The sequence below is a fragment of the Thunnus thynnus genome, chromosome 19 (assembly GCF_963924715.1).
Source record: "Thunnus thynnus chromosome 19, fThuThy2.1, whole genome shotgun sequence".
Taxonomy (NCBI): domain Eukaryota; kingdom Metazoa; phylum Chordata; class Actinopteri; order Scombriformes; family Scombridae; genus Thunnus; species Thunnus thynnus.
Genome location: NC_089535.1, coordinates 22,759,879 through 22,779,913, shown reverse-complemented (window position 1 = coordinate 22,779,913; position 20,035 = coordinate 22,759,879). Strand labels below are relative to the sequence as shown.

Sequence of the window (20,035 nt, the reverse complement as noted above, 5' to 3'; positions counted from 1 at the left end):
TTTAAAAATTACACTGGTATTATCCTGAATGATACAACCTGGCACACCCCTAATCTGTAGCCACCGTTGCCCTTCAAATTCCCATCGACGAGGACAGAGGCAACTGACCATGGTGAGAGGATGAACAGTCATGGTGAGAGGAGGAACAGTCATGGTGAGAGGAGGAACAGTCATGGTGAGAGGAGGAACAGTCAGAACTGCCGCTGACAGCAACAAGCCCCCAGTCTGCCCTAAAAGGACACCTGAGCTCCCAAACCACCTACTTAACACACAGTCCAATGAACAAACAAGAAATAGACTGAGATGGACATGTAACAGTGTGTTGGGACATAATGGTTGATCTAATTACGGTTTAGAGGGAGATAACACTCTAATGCCACGTAATCAAACATCATGACCCAATGTCCAAACTGCTTCATTACAAGTTTCTAATGCCAAGAAAAATGTTCCCGAATTCTTGTGTTGTTGTTCATCACAGTTACCAAAGCAGCGTCGGATGTTGCAAGCAAAGCATAACAACCAGGAAACGCATGGCTCCGAGAGAAAATAAGACTTAATAAATAAATCACAGAAATTGGCCTCTTCCTTTGGTCTGGGCTTGTCCAAATATGCGGCCCTGCTGCTGTTAGCTGATCCAGATGTTCAACGCAAACTTCTTGGATTCCCCATCAGTGAAAAGAAGCACTGGAGCTGACGACATTTCTAAAATCACATCTTACTTCCCACTCCCATATGGCAGTTTTTTTATTTTTTTTTATTTAGAGTAAATATTTTTTTCTCCTTCTTTGTATTCTTTTGCTTTATCCCTGCCTGTGGTTTAGGGTTAGGGTTAGGGTTATAAAGAACACATTCCCCACTGTTTGTTTGCACAGTAGAGAGCAGTGTGTCATGAGTCAGCCTAACTGTTCTTTTGCAAATGTGACATGCATGCGATTCTTTCATATCCCGACCCTCCACTGTTTATCTGTGGTTAGAGGAGGCCAGTGCCCCTCAACACTTAATCAGCCTCACTGATATAAACATGGCACTTAGGATCAGTCTTAAGCAGTCGGGAAGGCTGGAGTGACACTGCACCCTCTGATTCTGATGTTTCTATCAGCTGGCCATAACAGAGAAAGAATCCAGACTGAGATATCTGGGTTAAGATGTACATTTTCATTTATATTCATGTCATTCATTAATTTGCCCTCATATTTCAGCGGCCTACCCAATGTGCTTCACTGTGATTAACATACTGTTCTGTGTTAGGCAACATGGGGCCTGAAGAATGAGAATTTGCTTATTTATGTTTAATTGATGTGAATAAAAAATGCAGGGTTTCTTTTTCTCTCTTTTTTTTTTTTTTTTTTTTTCTCCCCAGATGCGAGCCTCACACACTGTACTGTAAACCTCACTCAAGGGGTCAGGATCAACTCCGAGGAGAGCTGGAATCTGTGGCACAGAGAAATTTCTCCTCCTCTGCGTAAACTGCCTCTGAGAGAATACATTATGGACAAGCTAAATATAACTAACGATGTGACAGAAAATGAATTGAAAAACAAAAGCCAGTGTTTTCTGCTTGGGATAACGAAAAGAGTCCTCTCTGATTTTTAAAGGGAAAATGAACAATGGATAAATTTGTATTCCGCTCGAAAGTTCATTAGATATTAAATTATTCTGTACTCCTGATAATTTAAATTTAAATGTTGTTTCCTTTGCACAACCATGATTCAAATTAAAATTATAATGATAGCCTTCGAGAATATGAGCTCACTTAAAAATTCAAGTTCAACTCTCAACCCTCAACTCTACCACCCTCAATTACACTGTGGAGATGACAATGACTGCATGGTGGCAGGGATATGACCACTTCCTGTCTGTCCCCAGTGTCCCTCACTGCCTGCTCCCCTCGCCCTCCTCTGGATTTGAGCTGTAACAATGAGATAGCATTTCACTCTGATGGTGCTGCTGGGGGATTAAAGGCTCAGAGAGTTATCAAAGGCTTAGTCGCTCTGATTTCTAGTGACCCGCCGTGGATGGCTGCCATCACTCTGTGCCAGCACGGAGACCTCCACCACTATAGATGCATCCTAGATGCTCCAGTGGCAGCTGGCCACCAGGGGCTATGTCCCTTAGGGGAAGCCCATTGGCAGACATGACTGACAGGTATTGTGGGTATTCAGTGAATCCCCGTTGGATAAAAGTACTAGCAGAGTAGCAACTGGAAAAATATCACAACACAGTAAAAACTCCTGTTATTAGGCAAATCAAGAAATACATGCAGTATAAGCATTTATGCACTATCTATGTTTAAAGTCAACCAAAGTTACCTTCTTAAAGTTGCTCTAATCAATAATTTTTCATATTAACAATGGATTTATTTACTACATGTAATGTGAAAGGTGTCAGTCGTGGTGACAAACCCACAGAGAACCCCAGTCTGCAGTTCCCCCTCAGCTCTACTCAACATTTTAGCATCTTTCAGCTCTCTGTTTTGTTTTGAATTTTTTATCAATCACAACTCAACCTTTTTTCCAGTTGCAGCAAGCAGCTGTTTTCAGCAAAAAAAAAAAAAGAGCTCTGATAAACCTGCTGTATGCTACCTGCCCAGCCTCTTTCAACAGACAGACAGTTAGTGACGAGCTAATATAGTGTTGCATTTAGCAGTTTAAGATCCAGATATTTCTGTCAGGAGTTGGTACAGCCCAAAAAAAAAAAACACACAGCTAAAAAAAAAAGAGTGAATATTATAATAGTGTTAATACTAACATGTTCGGCATAACAATTTTATAATGTGATAACATTTCAATGTGACACTGTTGCACAAAAATTCTATTAAAGCATGTTGAAGTTTTATACTTGTGGTCTTGCAATAGCTCACTGGTGCTACTATAAATGATAATAAATAAACATATTGCTTCAAAATGTTAATTACATTAAATTATAATTACTTTTATTAACGCTTGTGAGAACTTAACAGAATAGAGATATTAATGAGGCAGGATTTTAGCCCACTATCATTGTTCCCATGTTTACATATAAGTGACCAGGACAGGGTTTAAAATTTCCTCTTGATAATATTATTTTATTTGATTAGATTTCTGCTTTCCACCCCATTTCATTTTTACAACAAATATAAAGTATATATTTAAAAAAACAGCATGAGGAGGCTTGGGAACCACAACCAATATGTCTCACAGTATCTGATGAATTAAATATAAAACCAAACAGCCAATTAACTGAACAGTTTGGCAGTTCTTATCCCAGTTATGACAAACCCCAGTCCTCTGGCCTCAAGTAAACCCCCTACCATTAAAAAAAAACAGAGATTAGCCGAGTTGTTGCTTGAGATGAGTCATGATAGTTGGAGTTTGTGTATTAAAATAACTTTGTTGTGTGTGTGCTGATGAATGGGGGCCAGGGTCCATAATCGGCAGCTTGGCGTCCTCCAGCCCCTCTGGCTCCTGACCTAGCAGGAAGCAGCCAGAGAGAGCACTGACTCCGTCCAGCCAATTAGAGCGCAAGGAGCACTGAGCACGCTGAGGCTAACAAGCTCCCTCTCGGTGACCCTCCTCACCTCTGCAGGACCCCACGATGGGAAATATGAGGAGCCGGGAGCCACTTTAACTTCACGCCAACCTCCCCCAGAACCTCTCTTTAGCCTCCTTCGTCCCCCTACCCCAACCTCTGGTCTCAAACCCTGCTGTGTGACCACAAGGTCTACAAACACATGCTGCCTCTCTCCAGAGGCCCACCACATGGCTTTTTACTGCCGGGCTGATGCTAAAAAGCACTGCACAGAAAAACAATGAGCGCGCACACGCACATTCACATGCAACCACATTCCTTGCACGGAGCTGGAGCTATGTCACTTGCATTTCCCTGTAGTTTACTCTGGCTCGGTTCTAGGTGGAGGGGCAATGGAGCCTCTTTCCAAGTACTCTGAATAGTAAATGGGTTCCAAATTAATTGGCAGGATTTGTGAGGCAGTGAGATAATTCTGAGGCACTGTAATGAAGTGAGACTGCCGTGAACAGTAATGTGGCTTGGCTTTGGGCATAATTGCTACTTATTTAAATAAAACAGTATCTATAAAGAATGATGAATCAAAAGCTAACAGTTCACCTGGAAGGTCAGTCTGGGCAGGTAGTGAGAAACTGAAGGCGGGACAGTCGGATCACGTTGGTGTGTTTCCGGCTCACTAGTCAGCTACATCCAAAGCTAATGAAATAAAAAAGAGGGGGAGCCAGTAATAATCATCTACGTCCAACACCCCCACCCCCTTTTCTCTCCAGGCAGAATTGGTCCTGTCATTTGGACCCTCCAAACACGGACCATATGTGAGTTCAGCCCTGGCAATCAGACTGCATTGTGGAGCAGGCGGCTGAGTTCATCAGGAAAAAATTAGCCCGCCGCTCTGCAGGCCTCGCTCCCATTGGCCAGTCACGCGGCCCGCTCCGTTTGAGGGCACCCCAGACATTCTTGCGGATAATCTTTTCCATTCCTCTGCTCAGCTCGGTGAGGACAGACCAAATCACAGCACAAGGCCTGCATTGTGAGGGCCTTTCAAAAAGCCCTGTTTTCAATGCCGTCTCTCTTTTACGCTTTCCCTCTCTCTCACCTCATACACCACAATTCCAAAAAAGAAAAAAGGCTTTTTTTCCCATCATGACTCCTTATTCTCATAAAAAAAAACACTAAATGATTGCTTTTTTGAAATGATCCTACGGAAAAGCAAGGTCCCTAACACTACGTTTCTCACGGTCCCTTTCCAGTAAAAGTTTGTTTTTGAAAAGGCCGAACAATGTAAAACCGCTGAAACCAGAGCCTGGCCACATCAGTGTGCAGCCTGGAGTTCAGCAGATCGCTGCTGAATACAGCTCCCCGGGTGAGGCTTGCAAGCCTTCCCAGAAACCTCCTGCTTGGTCACCGCTACACGCCTCCTGAAGCAGCTTGTCATTGTGGCCGTACTCGGGCGGCTGGAACATTAAGATTGGAGGACAATCACTCGATCTAGGGACACTGGAGGATTTATAGTAACACGTTCCATAATTAGACCCAAGATTATTACAGGGTCTATAAACTTGTGACTCCAGAGCGGCTGTCCACCCTTTGCTGCTATGGCTTAACAGTTACTTCAGTTTCTTTAGAAGTGAGTTCTGCTCTTGGCTGCTCAGTGAGCATTTTACACACGACTGAATTTTTTTTTAACATCTCCTGTAGTGAAACAGCTACAAGAACAGAGAGTACAACCCAACTTTTTCAACACTTTCACTCCTCCTCCTTCTCTTCACTTGCCCCTGAGTTTGAGGTAGACAAAATAAACTAATGTGACTCGTATCCCTGTGCGCAATGGGTCTTAAAATAGCCACAACACAAAGGAGTAAAACCTTTGCCATTACTTAAGCAAGAGTACACTTCTAATCCAGATGCTCCCCTAATTGTTCAGGAAACACATCCAACCTTACTGCAGGATGTGACAGCAAAAAATGTTGCAATCAATCAAGATAGCTCTGTAAAATACACAAACAGGGGGGTGAGGTTGGTGGAAAAACTGTGCACCTCACCGATCATGCTGAAACTTGTCCATGAAAAAGTATTTACCTGTGAAAGAGAGGGTAGTGGGCTCTTATCTTGCCTCCACAGAGACAATTTTAAAAATAAAATTCAGTATTTGGTTTTATATAGTCTACTTGCTTTCAAGAGGAACTAAAAATACAGTAAGAATAATCAATTTCCTTGACAATTTTAGACAAACATACATGTTGTTTCCCACAAGATGTCAGACCACTGGGCCAGATGGGAGTTATGTCCCTGCTGCAGGTTCAGGTTCAGTGTCCTGCTCTGAACTTGTCACTTTGCTGTTACAGAAGGGTCCATGTAAAAACCAGGCCATGTTACCAACAAGCCTAGGTCAAAATCTAGTATATGGCTGGACTGTATATGGTTAATGTGTGAAATTGTGGCCAGTTTGTTACAGGGATAGCCAGTGGTAGTGTCTATAATGTGATTTCCTGGATATTAAATGTTAATCTCCAATTTTCTGTAGTGGTCCCAGTAATATTTGTTGTTAAATTGTGCTGAAGAAGCATATCACATGACATGGTTAAGTTATGTTTGAGTCGAAAATAAATAAAAAAAAAGGTTAGAAATGCAGTTGCAAGAACAATACTTTCCACTCATATCTTGTGATGGTTGTGATGTGATTTTGAAAGAGAACTTATTTTAATTCTAATTATAACTATTCTAATTATCTGTTAACTCCCCTCTTTCATCTGTTTCACTCTGTGGATGTCTCTTGTTTTTCACTCTGCAGAGTGTTTTTCTGCCTCTTTCGCGCTCGATGATCATGGAGGCTGCGGTGGAAATTGGAAATGAAAGTTTTGACAGCAGTTTTGGGTGCAAATTCAGGAGGCTTATCTCAGTCACCGCGGTTACAGTCAAATCAAGCGCACAGTCAAAGCAACCGCCCCACACTAAACTGATCTAACAGGTATATGAGTTGCATGTTTTAACTGCAAGACTTATGTTTTATTGCTGTTGTTCATCATTTATCATGTGAAAATGTCAGAGAAATAAAATGAAGTCATTTTGAAAGAGCAACAGCCAATGGGGAAACTCCAATACTTGGCCGGCCGACCAATGGTGAAACTTCATCACTCGTTTAGGCAATCACTCACTCACTCTCAGACAACCATGATTATAGGGCTGGTCTGTGACTCACAATAATAAAAAGATATGAAAAGACAAGGAACTGTGTGCAGTAATGGATTTGATCAGTGTAATCATATTGGTAAATTTGATTGTATCTTCTTTTTTTTAAACTGTCTATTTGCAGATATAATTGGATGATTTCAATTATGGAAAACCCCAAGGCAGTTTTGATACAGACTTGAAAGAAAGAAACACAGATTCTTTTGTTATCAAATACTGATTCAACTATAAGTTGATCACATTTTGTCATTTTGGATGCCTCAGATCTGAGTAATTTTTGCTGTCATCAGGAACTTACGATAAAGAGCCTTGAATTCTTTTTTTGGTTGGAACAATAAATATTTACTGGAAAAAAAGAATTTTCCTTTTTCTTTCATTCCTTTCCTTAAACATTTGAGCATGAGCAGTTTTAACTAATTTGTCTTGGTTTGGAAAATAGAGTTGTAAAATGTTTTGACCACTTGAAGACGGATTTAACCGAACACTTACTAATATTTACGTGTACCTTTTTAAATCCAATGAACCACTTCACTGAGCAAATTCCACTAATACAGCTAAGAGCACTTCAAGTAGTGTATAAATGAATTAAATCAAGTAAACAGGGAAGGAGTGTGATTAATTCATAGAGCTGCACAAAAAAGATCAAAGAGACTGAACTCTGGGCTCATTTATAACAAGACAAAGAGGACAAACACTCAATTTCAATTAGAAAATGTTTGGGAATGGGCAGTTATCCTATGTAAAGCTTTGCTCAAAGACATCTTTTCAGAACTACCACAAAACATTAGAATAAGCCTGATCATACTTCTTTCATCTACTGGAAGACTTTAATATTTTATCAAATTCAATCGAAGAAAACCCGAAAACACGACAAAGTTTTCAGCTTTTGGATAAGAAATTCTAAAGTATCTAACTTTAAAATTAAACAGCTGCTCTCATGGAGCTGTTTATATACTTATGTGAATTTGTCTTGCCATACAAGTCATGCCCTCCTCACATGACAGGCGGCTCAGCTAGTCACAGCACTGACACTGCAGAAGGAGTGAGCCTTGGGGATGGAGTGATAAATGTATCAGCATTAACCACATGTTCTGCACAGCTCTGTCCCCTATTCATTAGTCACATACCAGACAGTTCAGTTCAGAATATCCACTGATGTCAGATCCTGCTTTCCTATGAGGGGGGGGAGAGTGAGGTGTTTGGAGGAAGGATCTGATCTCAGAGCACCTCTGTTAACTTGTCCATCACAGGGGCTCCACATGCAAAGACACCATTAATCATAAAAACCAGACTGAACGCTGCCTCAAAAAAAGGCCCCCAGCCACACCTCTAACCTGAGGCGGTGCTGTGTGCGTGTGTGTGCAGCAGAAACAAGCAACAGATCATCAAAAAAGCCTTTCTGTGTGTTTAGAAAAGGTCTGTTTCTTTAAGAATAATGTTCCTTTTGCTACAAAATTGGAAAGAAATAATGATTTATCTCAATAGAACTTCATATAATCATACAAAGTAATCATATAACCAAATACTGGTCCCTGAATAATATCATTTTGATCTGCCTTTGATGTCATACAAACAGATTAAATTACATTAGATAAGATGCTATTTTGGATGGAGTCTCATTAGGTGCATCGGATCATGAGGTGCACTTTATAAATAACAGGCTTCTCATGACTAATTTTTCAAAAAAAAAAAAAAAAAGTGCTGTTGTTGACCTGCAACTGATGATCCATTCTTGAATGTGTCCACCCGCTGCTTGGATAAGACTACAAATTAACCCCAAAAGGATTTCTTACCTGGTAGTTCACTGAGATAAAATGTATTTCCCTACATTTTACTCAAGAACCAACAAGTAACTAAGCAGCAACAGCTTTGTTAAGACATTGAGTTTTACCTGAGGATAGGCGACGCTGATGGAGGGGACACATGCCACTGAAGCAGGAACAAGCCTCCACTGAGCGGCCTCGCTGCATGGGAGGAGCCAACGAGCACTGGGGCTTCAAGAACCCTGTAATGAAAGAGATGAAGAGAAATAAGACACAGAGAGAAGAGGAAGAGGATGCAGAAGAACGGAGAGAAAATGGCTTCTAGGCAGTAGATGATGAACAAAGGCTGACTCCAACTGAAAAAGGCAAATGCCAAAATTGAGTATTTGCCTGTAGGGGATCTTTGTTTAATGCTCATGAGGTGAAGAGGGAACAGGTTTAAAATACATATATATATATATTGCTGCTAGCACTGTGGCACCATCAGACCCAGCCAACCTCTCACATTTACAGCTCTGTGGCCAACTGGCCCTCACTCTAACCTCCTCACCCGTGGCAAAACATCATCTCACTGCCCCTGACATCTGTGTGGCTGTACCTAGAGCAAAGGCTCCAGAGGTGGACTGAGCCCACAGAATGCTCCGTAAGTCTGGCCTGGAGGAAGGCAAAAAACGGTCGCTCACTGGACTGTGGTTAGCAGATCTGTGTGGGCAAAATGCCAGATTAGGCCGAGGTGCCTCGAGGGGCTGGACGAAGCCGTCTTACTGTCTGTCTCCGGGGTCATGGGGGTCATTTTCAATAGGGAAGTCATTATCCTGCACAATGAGGCAACTGAGGAGGCTTTACCCCCTTTCATACCAGCATTCACTAGTCACTGACATTATCCAGAAAAGAGGAAGAGCCACAAATAAACCTACTTTGCCAAAAATATTTGTTGAATTAAATTTCTTGAATTAAATTATTCGAAATTGGTGGAGAATGTAAAAAATCAGGAAAAATACACCAGGACATTGGAACCAAATGCGCAACAAATCAATTGATACTTTGCATAAACGTGCCAAACTCTCACCCCTAGCACTAACCGTAACACTAATGACCTTTCAGAATTCTTGATTACCCCTTGAATAGCCTTAAGGTGGCATCTGAGTGGCATTTCACTTTATGATTGACACTGTAGCCTCCAGCCAAAGTGAAAACTTCTGTGTGCTGCTCTTAACTTTTCTCTGTCAGCCGAGGATTCACTCTGTCTTTATCGACTGGGTAGCTCATGCGGATCTCATTGGCATCGGCAGATCTCTGCAAATCCAAACTTTATTCATTCCTCATGAGGACCTTTAAATTTCCAGCAAACATCAAGAGCAGCAGGCGGAGGAGCCCCCGTCACTGTGCTCTGAGCCCTGTGCAAGCCTTTATTTCCACCATGAAAAACATGTCACTCCAGATGAGCTCAGAGAATGACATTTAAAACAGGCAAAGGGATATTGAATTAGTTCCCCATGATAAGCTGTCTGGGATGCTGATACTTTCTCCTTATAAGGGTGTGCAAGTATGATTGTGTGCCAGGTGCATGTGTGTATGCAGTAATGTGGATGTGTGTGTGTGTATGGGGGGGGTGGTTTGGGTGGGGAGGGGGTTCATGTCCGATGCAATCTTCAAAGCTTTGATTAGTATTATGGATGAATCAGGGACCGCCAAGGCAAAGCAAGTCTGGACCAGCAAGAGCAAACAGACAGACAGACTGAGATCATCATAAAGATAATGAATTAAATAAAACAGACAATGGGGTAGCATTTTGACTGTCTCATTAAACTGAGAGTAAACATGTTTCTCTTCATACTCTTTATCTTATTGTTTGCTCAGCACAATAATGCTATTGATGTAATCAAATGTTGGAAAGCATTGACTCAAAACAATAGCAGTGACTCAAAAACACAGTTTTATGGGTATCATTAAGAGTACAGGAATGCTGGCAAGGCATTAATAAGATGTAATGACAATTTATGTTAGTGATTCAACAGAATAATAGCTTTAGAGTAGATTGGACTTGAGTCAACTCTATGTGTGTGATTAAGTCCAGAATAAATGGTAAATTACTGATCACCCCAAAATACAATCAATCACATTTTTCCTTCAAGCTTGGGTGCCATTCATTAGGATAATTTCAAGATGATTTAATTTGGATTTAAAAGACATCAATGACCTTCAGGTCTACAACAAAGGTCATGAATTACTGATAAAGCATACATATGTAATCATAAACTACAAGAGAATGACTAATTAAATAGTCCATCTCGCCCTTTTTTTTTAAAGCTTTTGAGACAAAGTAAAATCCACCACATTCCATTCTTTTATCATCTGCACACCAGAGTATTTCAGGGTTCTGTACTGGTATTTACGTTGGTATCCTAAAGCACCCAAAACATTTGAATACAAAAACTCATCAAACTTCCACAAACCTCATTCAGAAAAGTTGAGGTTAAGAACTATTTTCTACCAAAGTATTCCTCCTACCCGAGTAAATGCAGAGGGAATTGTGTCAGCACTGTGCATGCAAGAGGAGAAAAAAAAAATCTTGTAAAACTTTAATGCAAGGCCTGCACCATCTACTACAATCAGACATATTTTCCCCATCTTTGGCAGATGAATCAATTCTCCAGGAACACAGCACATTCCTGGTTATACAAAGGGGTTGAAGGGCAAACAGTGACACATGGTATAGATCTCTGAGCAATGTCACTGAACATTAAGGCATTAACATATTAGTCAGGCTCCCAGTCAAGTTGGACTTTTCCAAAATCAGAAGTAAACTAAACAGACAGCAGCCCCCCTAAAAAAAGAGCCCAACGCTGCAAGCCATCCACTGGAATAATGTTCCCACGGGACAAAGTAATGCTGAAGTATGGGGTTCAAATACCTGGAATTTCACCTAAAACTTGAACATGAGCTAGAAAATGGAACAAATTAGTTTGATCCTTCAGCATGATCTCAGCATCTCAAAAAGCCAAACTTCATCTACAGATCTGGAACTAACATAAAACTTTTTACATTTTTCATAACATCTCCAGTTTAAAAACCTTTTTCAAACTATCCAATCATAAGAAAAAAACCTAAAAAGAAAAAAAACTTTGATTTACTTGAAAGCTGTAAAAATGTTTTAAAATGATGGATTTGAGAAGCATGTACATGTCTTCTTCCTATTGGCATCATAAATCATTTTCAGTAAAGAGCATTACTTTTCAAGCCTTGAAGTAAATGATGAAAGAGCGGCAGTAGCTTGGACGTGTATGTGCAGGTTCAGTATCTGCTGTCATGAGTGGTAATGTTGGTACACGTCTCATCATTAAATCTTCTCTATCACACTGAGTCATTATGTCTTGGCTCATATAAGTAGCAGGACCTTGATTACAGAAATGTTTGATCTTTTCCTTTTTTTTTTTTTGCTCTTCACTTCTAAGCAGAGAGGATCTCATTGGCTTTAATAACTGCATGATCCAATCTTCGGGGGACAAGCTCAAACATCCCCCCAACTAACAGCCAATCAGCATTATCCTTACCGGCAATCATGGGGGATCAGAGCAATGTAAACACGCTGGGGGTTTCCTCATTAAAGATAGGCTGCTAATGAAACCGCATCCAGCTTTTAAAACCTTGTGCTAATGAAGGCAAGCCTTTGAGATGTTCCGCTAATGAAAGAAGGGCCGTTATTGATATAAGGCTAATAAAAGAAAGACTTAATGACAAGGTTCTAATGAAACAAAGGTGTGTAAATTTGCCCAATAACAAAACTCACTGATAAGAGCACCGCTGACGCATTTTTAACGGACAATACTCATTTATCACAGATACATCAGTGAAAGTGCTTCCAGACTTTACAAGATCACACAAACTTAGGTCTTTTGAATGAAATACATTGAAGCATTTATGAGAGTTTAAGGGATTGCAGCCGAGTTCTCTTAAAGCTTAACGATTGTTCATGTCCCGTGTTGCCAGGGTGATCAAGCCCAAGGTCAAAGTTCATTGGGCCCTTAATGCATCTCCCAGGTGCAATAAAAAAAAAGCCTTTCCCACATGGGACTCCAGGGAAAAAGGTCCTGGTAGAGTGCGGAAGGATGGCCCAGCAGAAGAGCCATCAATCGCCACAGTTACCACCATGAATGCCATTTACCTTCAGCGGCATTCACAGCAGGTCTGAAAGCTCCACGTGACAAATAGAAAACCTAAGAGAGACAAAGTTCTACATTGCCTTCCCTCCACTTACCTGTCCTCTATAACACTCCTAAACACTCCAGTCTGTTCATCAAGTGTTGGCCCACATATCCCCAATATATCCATTTTATCGGATTTTCTGTTTTTCCTCAACATGCCGTAAGACATGTCAAAAGACCTTTAATTGCAAGTTGCCTAATCAGCACTATATCAATGCTTTTTATGACTGTGCGTTTAACACATTCTGTGGTAGTGTTTTATGCTGTTTTCCTATTAATGAAAAGCATCAAGCACGACACTTAATGATCCTAAGATCTTCGCTTTTCCCTCAAGAGCTAATCCCATGCAGCACCATCTCATTACGCCAACAATTAACACAGAACTGTACTGAATCCTCTCTACCTTTCCTTTAGTTCAGCTAGCTCTCTGTGGAGAGCTAAAAGACACTTCAGGACCCATCAGCTGATAATCAAACACTTCTGATCTGAGCGCTGCATCCCTCTCTGATCCCGATCATCAGCATGGAAAGCATCCAACCTGCTCCTGAACATATCTGCTCCATCAGCAAACTGTCTTCCCTCCCCCTAGATGATATCCATTTTTGAAGGAAAAAGCCACATTTAAACATGCCTCTAAGCACTTATTTATCTCAACCAGAGCAAAGCCTGAGCAGATCTATCATGACAACGAAGCAGACCTCATAGAGATTACTAGAGGCAATACCTAGATGCTGAATACTTGTTAAAAATAGGTTTGGCATACATTACACACTTGTTAGTCATTTTGTTGTTCCTTCATGTTTCTCTGCCTATCTGGATTGAATTCAGCTCTTCCTACAGTTCCAGAAACACTTCTGTGGGTTGAAATTCCATCTCAAGTCAAACCCAATTACTGAGATCTTGAGGGTCCCTGAGCAGCCGAACCAAACACAGGACAGGTCAGTGGAAGCAGGTCTGGTGAAATGGGTCCCAGAACATTAGGTGACCCTTCAGGTGGACAAGGGCTTTACCTTTTAAAAGAATAAGAGTACACTGCATATTTTATTTGGTATATTGTGTCAAACCTAAAACAGGATACCACTCGCATCAAGGTACATGTGGCTTGTATGTATAGAAACTGAGTACTAAAATGCATTTCACTATGGCTTAAGATTCTTCAGAGACATCATTTGCTCTGCCCTGGATGAATTAGGGCAACATCAGTCACCTTAGGGCTTCTTTGGGCCCTAATGGAAGGTTAGACAAAATCTGCCGAAACAGATACCCATGAAGACCTTGGCTGGAAGACATAATTCTCACGTTCAGCCACAACAAACAACAAACTTGCGGCAAAACTTCCTTTACCAAAATGACTCAAAATCTAACAGAGAAGGTTGATGTTATGAATGTTCCTCCCTTAACTGGAAAACAAAAGTGACTAAAATCTGCAATCTGTATTTGTTTCTGGAGTTGTGAGTCACAAAACCAACTGCCGCTGAGGTTTGCACTGGCAATAAAAAGTTAACTGGACAGCTTTATTGAATGACTTATTAAGCGACTGTGTTTTGCGAGAAAACTGAGGCGCTTTTGAAATGAACAAGAGCACCTTTCAGTAATGGCTCTTTCAAAGAAAAAAAAAAAACATGCCTTCCTACTTTGTCTGAAATTGAGTCTACACTTTCACACAGTCTCAGGACAATGAAAGTGGCAGTTGCCCTGGTGTGGCATTTGAAGCTGCAAGGCATCTGCAGAAAAGGTAGAACTGACAAAGATGACCTTTGTTACACCGTAGCTTTAGGACTGTTATTATTGAGCAGCACATGTCTATCTACAAAGCATGGGCCTTTACTACATGCAGTTTTCAAAGGTGTTTTTGCACACATGTAAGTTAGGCTGATAGAATAATCTTTCATTTAATCAATAGATGGCAAACCAAAAATTACAGTGTGATCCCTGAATGATTTTATGTTAAATGGCAACAGAGACAAAAAAATCACCTCGAATCTATTTTGTCATTTGCAGAGCTACAAAACCTTGACTTGTATGCTTCACAGTAAAGAAAAGCCAAAATATATGGATATATACTGCAGACAGACAGATATCAACGGTCATTATTACATAGTGCTGCTGCTTCACTGTCCTTGTTGACACAGGGTTATGACTACTCTTGCAAAGCCAGTGTCAGAATTATAATTCTGACACTTTGTGAAGGGAGCACATGTCCGGAGACAACTAGTTGAAAATATGGTTGTGGTTGTGGTTAAATCTGCCACTGACAAAGCTCCACCCACAGGCCTACTTTCAATTCTGTTACAATTTCTGGTGTGAATAACAAACCCCACCACCTCCACAAGCCGCTGGATTGGTTGGCAAAGAAGTTTTTAATCTTGGTTTGACTTTTTTCCCTGCACACACAGTAATGCCAAAACCATACTTAACTGTTTCCAGACATACAGTACACCTGCATACTGTACATAACTGCTGGAAGTTAGAGTTATGACAAAAGTATTCTCGGACTATTTAACACTGAATGATAGATGGATGTACTTTGGCAGTGGCTCCATTTCACCCAGTCTCTCAGGTTCACCTTTCCCACAGAGATGTACTGCCTCCTTGGATAGAAAGCCCCTCGCTCGAAGTATTGTATAAAACATTACACAGCACTGGGGTTAAGCTTAGATGACACCAAAGCAGCAGTTCCTGATAATTTATAACAGTCATTTGTCTCACTTGCTGTGACGTGGTGAAGCCAAAGGCAGACCATTGGTGAGCAACACAGACAGACGTGGGGTAGGTGGGGTGGGGGCATGACGGAGGAAGAGAAACTAGAAGAGTGTGGTAAATGAGGTTAGAGGGGAAGAAAAGAAGGGGCCAGTTCAAAGACTGCTTGTGCAAGTCAGAACCTTTCTCCGGGGCAAATAGGGGAACAAGGGCCTCACTGCAGCCCAGCAGCGAGAGCAGCTCCTTGGGCAAACAACTCTAATCAAATTTGTGTGATTGGACTCAGAAAAAGCTGCGAGGGTATAAGAGGCTCCTTTCACCCGGGAACAGACACAAGGAAGCATATAAAAATCTACTATCCCTCTGCTGATCTTTACAGTAACCGTTCACATGACGGAGTATCTGCCCACCCCAACAGCCCTTGGCACAGCGCACACTGGCCCTTTCTCAGCTGTGAAATATCACCACCAGAAAGGAAGAGACAAAACTTTGTTTCATGTGCTTCCTCTAATGGATCGCGGGTGGATATTCAGCCAATATTTTGTAGGATTCACCCTGGTCTGCACTGCTTCAATCCAGCGTCAAAACTGCTATTTTTAGCCTTGATTAATGGCTGCAATTGGATACGGTTCTGGCCTTAGTTCATGGCCTCAATTTTCCTTGATCATAGCTGACGTTTTGGAGTGATCAAAGAGAATTACCTCCAGCAACTAGTTAAAATAAAGCATGGCTTCACAGTATGGAGATGAATATTCTGTGGGGGGAAATTTTATGCCTCATAGCGGTGCAGAGGTGTTCCCAGGCAGAAAGCGAGGTGTGGCACAGCTTTGCGACCTGTACCCCACTCATTGCCTGCCTGAGTCCAGCTGGAAGGTCCCGGAGCACGCTTCCTGTTAGCCTGCTAAATTGTCTCCACACGCCCACGTTCCCATCTCTACAGGAGCGCAGAGTCTCCCATTAACCTCCTCCTGCAGCCTTAGCCTAGTACATCTTAAATCCACGTACTGAGGATGTAAACATGTACCACCCAAGGACAAAACACAAGGAAGGACTTCTGCTGCCACCCACGTACTCTGTTGTTCTCTTCAGAACAATATGTTCTATAACTCTGACCCAGATTCACCCATCAAGGTTGAAGCATGCTTAAATCAGGACTCGCATTATCATTTCCTCATTTTGCCTTTGCTGACTTATTGCCTGGTGCACCCATTGTCCCACTCAAGTGGTGTGGCACATGCACAAACACCTCATTTCTGACTCACTCGACTCACTCCGAGTCTTGTGTTATTATTTATTAGGCTTTATTTACTCTTATGGAAGAAATGCAGAGCTTTTACCTGTACTTCTGAAATGACTGGCAATATTATACAGCATATGCATGATAGACAGCATATTCAATCAGAAAATCATGAAAAATGCCCAAAACCAAATGACAGAGATGTACAGAAAATCTGCATCAGCACAAATGTTCAGCATTTTTGCTTAATAAAAGGACTTAAAATGCATTACTGTATATGGATATTCTTGTTGTAAAAGTAGGTATATTTTTTGACACTGATAAATGACTGTTAGGTAAAGATGTGCCGATCCTCAATTAGAAATACAGTTGCATTTTGGTAGAAGCTTGATTAAAAGAAAGCCACATATATCATGGGAAATGGTATGTTTGAGAATGTTATGTGAAACCTATTAATATTAAGTGGTACATAATTCAAAACCTGAAACAAAAACATCTGGGGCTGCAGCTGTTCTGCATGGGTGTACACTGAAAACTAAAATGACAATGAAAAGCACTGAAATTCATAATTGCTAGACTAACAAAAGACAGAGCACTCGTAGGACAGTTTTAAAAACCAGGATTAAGTGTACTCTTTGGCTAAAATGCTCCTTTAAATCGGAGCCATTAAATATGAAAGGGCTATTGCTGATTCCAGAGGATGACTATAAAGCTCCCTTAGACAATGGACTCAAGAAGGGAAAAAATAAATATTGGAATGATCTTGTCCAGGATGTCAAAACTACAGTAAATTCGTTGTAAAGTGCACACCTCTGATTCAGTACCGCTACATGAAATCGAGCCAAGCTGGACTGGGAAAGACTTGGACAGGAAAACAGTGCAACAGTGCAAAGTCAAGTTTTGGAATGAGGAGTGTGGGCCAAGATAATGAATGGAGACAACAGGGCTCTCTCACTGAGTAAACCTTGAAGTATCAACATTTCAGGTACCATATTGATAACACGGCGAAAGACTGCTGCACCTTGAGAAGGAGCTGTTTTTCATGCTTACTCTTGACTGTTAAAAATAAACACACTTTGACCTGAAATCTAAGCTATATATATAAATATACATGACATTAACTTCAGGCCGTTGATTCATTTGGCTGAGCAACTCTTGCCAACTTGTAAAATGTTAAACTAAAAAAAGTGTGTATCAAAAAACTATAGCGAAGAATAAATAAAGGATGAAAACCTTAAAACAAACAATGAACAGGAAAGCCAGTTTTAACTGCGATGTGAATTTCTGTCCATAAACATGTTATTTAAACATGTTATTTGATTTTTCCAAATTCATGTCTGAGTTTCGTTATGAAAAAGCAAATGCCTAATTAATCCCAAGGTCCAGGAAAGTTCTGGCTAAGGATCTTAACTTGCTCTTTGGCTCTGTATGCATCTTACGTAAAAATAAAAAAAAAATAAAAAAATGAATTATGGCAAGGAGCCGGACCTTGCTGAGCCTTTAAAGTCAGCAGTAAAATAATTACTCAATACTAATTACCCAATCCTGCAAAAAGGTTCATAATAGACTTTCATTAAATTTCATGAGTCCTACCTTAAACAAAACTCTACAGGAGTGATTATGCAATAATCATTCTTGTATAATCTTTTTCTTTCCACCCCTAGAATACCATTAAAGACAGAAAAATACTTCCTTTCCAAAAATACTGTAGCTGTCCTGCCATGAACTGAGGATATAATACCATGCCTGTATGGTACAATTTTATGTGATTCATGATATGTTTTGTGCTTATTTTTTTTCTGGTGCCACAGTGTTTTAGATTTAGAAAAAAAAAGTGACTCAGAAATAGCAAGTGTGCACTGAACCAAATCAAAGCATTCTTTTTCACAAAGGCTTGACAGTGAAAACTTTAACACCCAAGCTACATTATCAATTCATATTTGTAGGAATATAATAGCCTATAATAGCCTATAAACCTGTTTTGGCAACATGGAAAATAGCCTGTATGAATACGAAAATACTGACATGTGGAGTGTGTCATGTTCACTGGAGAAGACAGCTGAGGCTTGTTATGGGTTACAGTATTATTCCAAAGCTTGAGTGATCTCTTGTGCTCTTCAGGAATAGATACATGCCACGCATTCCAAGAGGCGACCAAGTCGTTCAACTTGAGACTGTGCCAAGCAGGCTGCAGCCGCATTTGCAGGGACATTTATCTGTTTCTCTAACTATCTATCTATCCGTCCATCCATCCATCCATCATCCATCCATGCATCCTTCGATCTATTTCACAAACCCACATTTTATTATTTTTGCAAAGCACCCTCCCTCCTTTCTATCTCTTTATAAGCATATGGGGAAACGTATTATTATTAATGATATACGTATTATTATTTAATATTATATAAATAATAACAATAGTATTAATAATGATAATAATAATAATAATACATTTAATTTATTTAGCCCTTTTCAAGGTACTCAAAGACAGTTATATTATATTATACACAATATTATACTACCTCATAATATTTAGCTGAAGATAGTATCCTTCTTTTGTCATATTACAGTATTATCAAGATGCATATTATTGAGTCTGACAAAGTGAGATTCATGATGCAGGAAGCAATAAAAAAAAAAAAAAATACAAAACATGTGCTACGTCTTTCACAACCCTAACAAATCAATTAACAAACTGAAAAAAGGATGTGTTGGCTCACAGGCCAGGGCCTGGGTAAGGCCATCCTGACAAAGCCCAGACAAAAGGAAACCCAAGGACGAAAATCTCTATGAGATTCCTCACAGTGCTGCTAAATGAAAACAGAAATAGAGGTGCTTGCCAAAGTCAAATCTGACCTACTGGAAATTCATCAGTTGGCATTCCTAAAACAGAAATGATTCTGCATAGCGGTCTTGTGGGTAGAAAGTCTTAAGGATGATGAGATGACTCATGGTTTCATATTCTACATCATTCATTTCATGAGTGAGCGTCACTTCCTTCATATGAAAGATGTTTCCTTTTTATAATTGTGTTTGTGTTCAGTAATCAAGGACAGAGTTACTGGCCACACAGTTACAGATATTAACACATCAGGAGGAAAAGACAAATCCTCAGTCAGATCAGTCAAAAAAAAAAAAAAAAAAAAAAAAAGAGGAATGAAAATACAGACATCAGCCTATATGGGGGCGAACAAAAGGGAGACGGATGGAGATGAAAAGAAGAAGGAGAAACGAGAAGGACAGAAGAAGAACAGGCAAGCAAAGCAAGGCTTAGAGACTGTGGGAGAAAGTGAAAGAGCCAGAAAGAGAATGAAAGAGAGAAAAAGAGGAGAGACAGGCAGAGGGAGGCAGACAAAACTAGGTCAAGTCACATGACTGGGATCGACTGCAGGCAGGATTAAATGTCCTACAGCATGTGGTCATTTACACAACAAATG

The 20,035-nt window shown here is 40.5% G+C and overlaps 1 protein-coding gene across 4 annotated transcripts in view; it reads right to left on the bottom strand.

Moving 5' to 3' along the window:
- rxraa (retinoid X receptor, alpha a) overlaps positions 1–20,035 on the bottom strand; it is a 109,517-nt gene that overhangs the window by 72,870 nt on the left and 16,612 nt on the right. For all 4 annotated transcript variants that reach the window (XM_067574336.1, XM_067574335.1, XM_067574337.1 and 1 more), the window contains exon 2: positions 8,585–8,698. In XM_067574336.1, coding sequence (XP_067430437.1) covers positions 8,585–8,698 — 114 coding nt within the window. The remainder of the gene's footprint in view (positions 1–8,584; positions 8,699–20,035) is intronic.